The sequence below is a fragment of the Zingiber officinale genome, chromosome 2B (genome assembly GCF_018446385.1).
Source record: "Zingiber officinale cultivar Zhangliang chromosome 2B, Zo_v1.1, whole genome shotgun sequence".
Taxonomy (NCBI): domain Eukaryota; kingdom Viridiplantae; phylum Streptophyta; class Magnoliopsida; order Zingiberales; family Zingiberaceae; genus Zingiber; species Zingiber officinale.
In genome coordinates, this window is record NC_055989.1 from 20,264,633 (window position 1) to 20,270,761 (window position 6,129).

At 31.7% G+C, this 6,129-nt stretch overlaps 1 protein-coding gene across 1 annotated transcript; it reads left to right on the forward strand.

Moving 5' to 3' along the window:
- The first annotated feature begins 2,838 nt into the window (after nucleotides 1-2,838).
- LOC122045458 (protein GAMETE CELL DEFECTIVE 1, mitochondrial-like) lies at nucleotides 2,839-5,559 on the forward strand. The gene is made up of 3 exons (XM_042605684.1): nucleotides 2,839-3,407; nucleotides 4,599-4,788; nucleotides 4,895-5,559. Exons 1-3 carry the CDS (start codon nucleotides 2,884-2,886, stop codon nucleotides 5,099-5,101), a joined length of 921 nt encoding a protein of 306 aa, XP_042461618.1. The 5' UTR covers nucleotides 2,839-2,883; the 3' UTR covers nucleotides 5,102-5,559.
- Nucleotides 5,560-6,129: the final 570 nt, after the last annotated feature.

Below are 6,129 nucleotides of genomic sequence, written 5' to 3' on the forward strand. Positions count from 1 at the left end.
CCAAAAAGGCTCCTGTGCCTCGCCACAGCCTGAAAACCAATTATTAAAATTAATATTTAACCGACTAACTCTTAAACCTAAGTCTAACTCAAATGTACATCAATCTTTATATTTTAATTTAAATTGAAGATAAAATTAATAACCATTTCACAAAATCTATAACATTTTCTATTTGAAAATATAGAAAAATATAAGATGAATTTAGTTTAAAATTAAGTATTAGTTTAATCAATCTTAAATCTAACATAACTAAACCTTAATCAAAATTAATTAAACTTAACTCAACCTTAATCAAACTTAATCAAATCTAATAAAACTTCATTATTATTCAAACTTATTTATTTTTCAAAACAATAATTAAATTTCAAAACCTTAATTAATTTCAAAATCATAATTAATTTTCTAAAACTTAATTAATTATCAAAAAACTTAATTAATTTTTCAAAACTTAATTATCTTTCAAACTTAATTAAATTTTAAAACTTAAATTAATCTTCAAAACTTAAATTAAATTTTAAAACTTAAATTAATTTTCAAAACTTAAATTAATTTTCAAAACTATAATTAATTTTTAAAACATAATTAAATTTCAAACTTAAATTAAATTTCAAAACATAAATAAATTTTAAAAAATAATTAAATTTCAAAACTTAAATTAAATTTCAAAACTTTAATTAAATTTCAAAACTTTAATTAAATTTCAAAACTTAAATTAATTTTCAAAACTTAAATTAATTTTCAAAACTTATATCATTTTTCAAAACTATAATTATTTTTCAAAACTATAATTAAATTTCAAAACCTTAATTAAATTTTCAAAAGTTAAATCATTTTTAAAGCTCTAATTAAATTCCAAAATTTAGTTATTTTTCAAACTTAATTTTTTTTTTCAAAACTATACTTAATTTTTAAAACTTAAATTAATTTTCCAAAACTGGAATTAATTTCTGAAACCTTAAATTCAATCTAAACTATTATTTTCTGAATTTAATTAATTTAATTTATCAAAAGAAATTTTTCTTAATTTGAAATTAATTACCTTATAATTAATTTAATTTAATTCAATTAATTTAACTTAATTTAATCCAAAAATGATTTATACTTAATTCAAGTTCAACTTGAATTCAAATCAATTAACAAACACAAATTTTACTCAATTTAAATTCTATCATTAATACATTAAACTTGAAATCATATTAATTCTACATTATATTAATTATGTATCTCTTACAACACATAAGACTACCATATTTAAAACCCCAAAATAGGCAAGATGCTTGGAAAATTAAATATTTGTTAACAAAAAGTAATTTGATTTTTACATGCTTGAACTATAGGATTATAATCATGTCATTAAGTTTATCTAATTTTAAAGTCCCCTTAAACTTAAATCGCTCACTAGGACTTTCTCGTTGTTTGGCTCCTCACCAAGACTTTCCCTTGCCTAGCTCCTCACTAGGACTTTCCCGTTACCTGGCTCCTCAGCAGGACTTTTCAAATGTCTAACATCCAGTTAAGACTTTCTCAGTCAAGTCTCCTGTCAACCTTGATTTGCTTGACTTGTATTCTCATCAACCTGGTCAATCCTTTGATCATCTCCATAACCGGACGATTACTCCAGCAATCTCCTTATATTATCAAACATCAAAACTCAAATCCTGACTCAAGCTTGACTCAACTCAAGCTTAGCCAAATTGGTCAACCTTGACCTAGGGAAATTGCCCCAACACTTTGTTCTTTGCTAAAATGAATATTGGAAACTACAGAACATAGAGCAACTGTTCTATTTTTCCTAAATTACATAAATCCAAAACCAGCAACATTCAAAGTCGATTTTGAGCTAGAATGATGCAAAAACAACCACCTATGAACCACAAAAGAAGAATATTTTACACGAAGTTTCTACAATTGTGCTCCATAAAATAAAAAATAAAATCGAATACCCACTAAAAAATGGAATCAAACAAAAAACTCTGCTCCACTATTCATATAATAGTAATTCAATATCTACTTACGTCGACCAATCGTTAGAGATGATGATAGAGACTGTAGGCAAACAGTCGAAACAGTACCAATTGTTAAAGATGATTAATGCAGATATATAAGTTTACGGTACCAATCGGGAAGGAAAAAATTATAGATATATAGGCGAACAATTGAAACAATAGGAAAAAATTGTAGATGAATAATCGAAACAACACCAATTATATCTTTGAATAAGAGAATTTTTTGGTTGTGAGAGGAGATTTTTTTTTTTTTTTTATCGTGAGAGAACTCTAGAGACGTCTTGAGAGAGTTTAGTGTGATTAAAAGCGGTCAAAATCTCTAGGTTGAATGGAAGATAATTTTTAACTTTTTATGGTGGTACCTAAGGCATTAAAATTTATAGTAAAGAATTTTCTAAGAATCCTTGGAAATCTATTGTAATTTTGGATACCTCTAAATTTTTATGGAATTTTTAAAAGTTAAGTTTAAATACCATATGATTTTTTATAATTCTTAAAAAATCTATTTTAAATATCACTAAATTTATATAGAGTTCTAATTTCAATACCTCTAAACTTTTAAATTTCAGAGTCATTAAAAGTCTAATTTCAATACCACCCCTTAAAAAAAATAGATGGATTCTAACAGACAGTTTAGCACCACCAGTGGAAGGTAAATCAAAAAATTAAACAGATACATAGAAATATATTTTCATCGACTTTGCACAGAATCCATCCTGATCATTTCTACATATCCTGAGACAGTAGCTATTAATAGATTGAATTTACTTCAAGTTGATTTATCAGTATTTAAGTGAGTATTTGCAAACCCTAAACCCAAACGATAAATGGCCCTCGCTTAAACATATTCTCTCAAACATTTCGTCGAATCACCAAGATGCTTTCTTTCTGTCGGACTCGCCTCTTCTCCTCCGCTTTCCGAAGACCTCTTCCCTTCTCTACTCCATCTCTCACAGCGCCACAACTTCTCTCCACCCGATCTCGACCCTCCTCCCTCAACTCTGCCAGCGGAGACGACCAGTGGAACGACGCCTGGGAGACCGCCTGGCTCCCCGACGATCTCTCCCCAGTTGGCGAACGAGCCCCATGGGAGCCCGCTAACTCCTCTGCCAACGACGTTGATCTACCTATCGAGGCTGACGCTGACACCCAGGCCTTCGTTGCGGAGATGAACGAGCGGTGGAATGAGCGCCGCGGTGCTAGGGGTTCCCAGAAAGGGTCGCAGTTGGTGGAGCCAGCGGAAGGTGTCGTCGAGAAGAAGACTGCATATGATTATAGGATTCGAAAGCAGAGAATACATGCTGGTCTGTGGATGAAGGAGATAGAGAAGCTGGAGGAGGCCAAGTTGGGTGGTTCCAATGCCAGTGACGACCTTGATCGCCTTCTCGATTCATGCTCCGAGTAAGTTAATTCGGTAAATGCTGTCTAGTTTATGGAGATTGAATTTGAACATTAACTTCTTGAAATCATGTTTTCCTACAAGACAATTGGTCACCAATAGTTCAGAATTCCCTTGACGGAATCTTTCAGATCTACTTCTTCAGAATTAAGTTTACTGTTTTTCTATATGATTCAGAGACTTTTGGAATTGTTCTTATATGGATCTGTTACAGGAAAGTTGTGAATTTAATAGTTTAAGGATTACACATGCTAATTGTGTATGGGTAACTGTCTGCATCTTTTTTTGTCTAGAAGCTCTCTTGCCCTTACTGCAAAAGAAAGATATGCTAAGAAATGTAAACCCCTTCATCGAAGGAAATGAACCAGTTTAGCTGGGTTAGGATGAAATTCACACCATCATACAATTATTCCTTCTAAGTTCTATCAAAGACAATAATAAAGTGGCATGAAGGATAGCCACTATTATTTCAAAGGAAGCTAGATAAGTACAAAAACTACTTGGCAGTGTTAAATTTTGAAAATCTTTAATTATCTAGTTTTTAATATTAGACAGATTGATGATGTAACAAGAATATTACTTGTTCTTTCTTCCTTGGAGATATGAACCTGTAATTTAATATACTACGAATTTGAATCATACCACTCCTCCAGTTTCTGTCATTATTTAGCAGAGGCTTTCCAGGAAAATCTCTATTTTTAGACAACTAAAAGCTACCCTCATCTCTATTCTCTCCCAAAGTTGATGATTTTCTAGTTGTAGAGAGAAGGTATTCCATAGCTGTTAAAAGGGCATGTGAATCATACTGCTAGCTCTTGCATTGAGGCATAGCTGAGAAAGAACATGTGATACTTTCATTCCCATCTCCTAGGCAGGAAGATGACAAGACGTGTAATCCATCTATGCCATGGATGGTATTTGAAAACTTCAATTATCCTCGAATTGATAGTCAAAAAAACTCTAAACAATGTTGGCAAAGAAGAAGCCAGATTGTTGGAATTCAACATATCAATGTGGTCAGCTGAGTATATTTTTTTCTTAGGATGCTGTTTAATCTGTTTTTAACCATTGAAGTATTGCTGGAAATATGACTAGCTTGTTATTTCTTTAGAATGTTTCATTTCGCACAATGCTCCTTCATGTTATCTTGGAAGGTTCTTAGGTTGCATCTGAAATTCTGTTACCTCGTGCAGGATCTTTGATTCCGGGAATATTGGACAGGATGATTCTAAGATTCCTAGTACTACAGAGTTCAAAACCAAGCCTGATGGTTGGGAAACAACATCCAAGAGCCGAGATGGAAATATATGGGAAATATCTCAAAGAGAAGAGGATGTTCTCCTCCAAGAATTCGAGCGCAGGATAGCTTTCAGCAAATTTCAGGTGTGGCAATCACTAGCTAGTGTATCCTGAGTATAATATGTTTTTACATAAGGTGAAATTCCATGAGTACGCTAACATTAAATGCTTCCTATGTATTGGAATGCAGCTCGCTAGCTTCATCAAAACTCATATATTTAGCAGGAGGCGGCCTGTAGATGGCTGGAAGTACATGATAGAGTTAATTGGCCCCAACGCAAAGAGAGGGAAAGGGGGCGTCCAAAGGCTGCCCAGTTTAGCTGACCCATCTACACTGCCTTATAAGGAAGAAAGACCAGCCATCGGGCCTAATTTGAACTCCTACAAAAGGAGATAATTCATCACCTCGAATTGGAACCCAATTATCTAAATCCTTTGACTTTTTTTATTGGGCATGGAATTTATCCCTAATTATCATTATACCTTTATCCTACTTCCTGACTATTAGTATTCATTGTGATTGACCTTTGATAGGGTTGTAAATGAGCCAAGCTGAGTTGAATAGTAAGAGATTTGAGCTCGGGTTCGATTCGTTATCCCTAAGTTCGAGCTCAACTCGAGTTCAATTCGAGTTTTAGTTCTTAAGCTCGAGTTTTAGTTATTAAGCTCGAGCTCAGCTCATAATAAAATTAAATAGTTCAAGTTTGGCTCTACCGCTTGAGTTCAGTTTAAAATATGGCTCATCAGTGGCTTGATTCGTTTATACTCTTATCCTTATGTCCCTTTGGCAATGCTACAGATAAGATATCACTGCACGGTTAACTTTATGAACTTGGTTTTGATTTTCATTTTCATTTAACAGAATGTAGTAAGAAAAAAAAAGATGTTGAACTCTCTTATAATTCTATTAATGAGGTTAATGGTGGATCCTTTTGAAGAAGCAATTGCGTGATTGTGTCTCCTATTTGAAGCTGTATTGATTATGCTCGAGAGGCCAATGCAAAATTGTCTTTTGTTTTAATATTCTCAAAATTTAAAACCTAATGGGGATGGTTCTCTCGAAATAATAGTCCTTCTCCTTATAATTATTATTTTTTAAAGACAAGCAAATTCTTAATAATGTATTTTCTAAAACCTACATAATTTATTTACATATATTAAAATCATCATTTTTTAATTGACAATAGTTATTTAACTTACAATAATTAATTTTAGATATGATCATTTAGCTTAACAGAAATTTTTTATAGGTCATCAAACTAAATTGAAAAGCACCTGAATGGTTTATCAGTTTAATATTTTTAGATCAATTATTAATTTTAAAAAATATTTATTAATTTGTTAAAACTGAAATTGAGAAGGCATTTTGCTACATTTCCATTTCTCAGTGCAAAATCATCGTTTTTATACAAAAGGCACTATTTA

Excerpts from the sequence above, each read along its gene's own strand:
- LOC122045458 (XM_042605684.1), top strand. The coding sequence starts at position 2,884 with ATGCTTTCTTTCTGTCGGACTCGCCTCTTCTCCTCCGCTTTCCGAAGA. Across the intron at positions 3,408-4,598 it reads CTTCTCGATTCATGCTCCGA|GATCTTTGATTCCGGGAATA; the intron begins GTAAGTTAATTC and ends TACCTCGTGCAG. Across the intron at positions 4,789-4,894 it reads TAGCTTTCAGCAAATTTCAG|CTCGCTAGCTTCATCAAAAC; the intron begins GTGTGGCAATCA and ends ATTGGAATGCAG.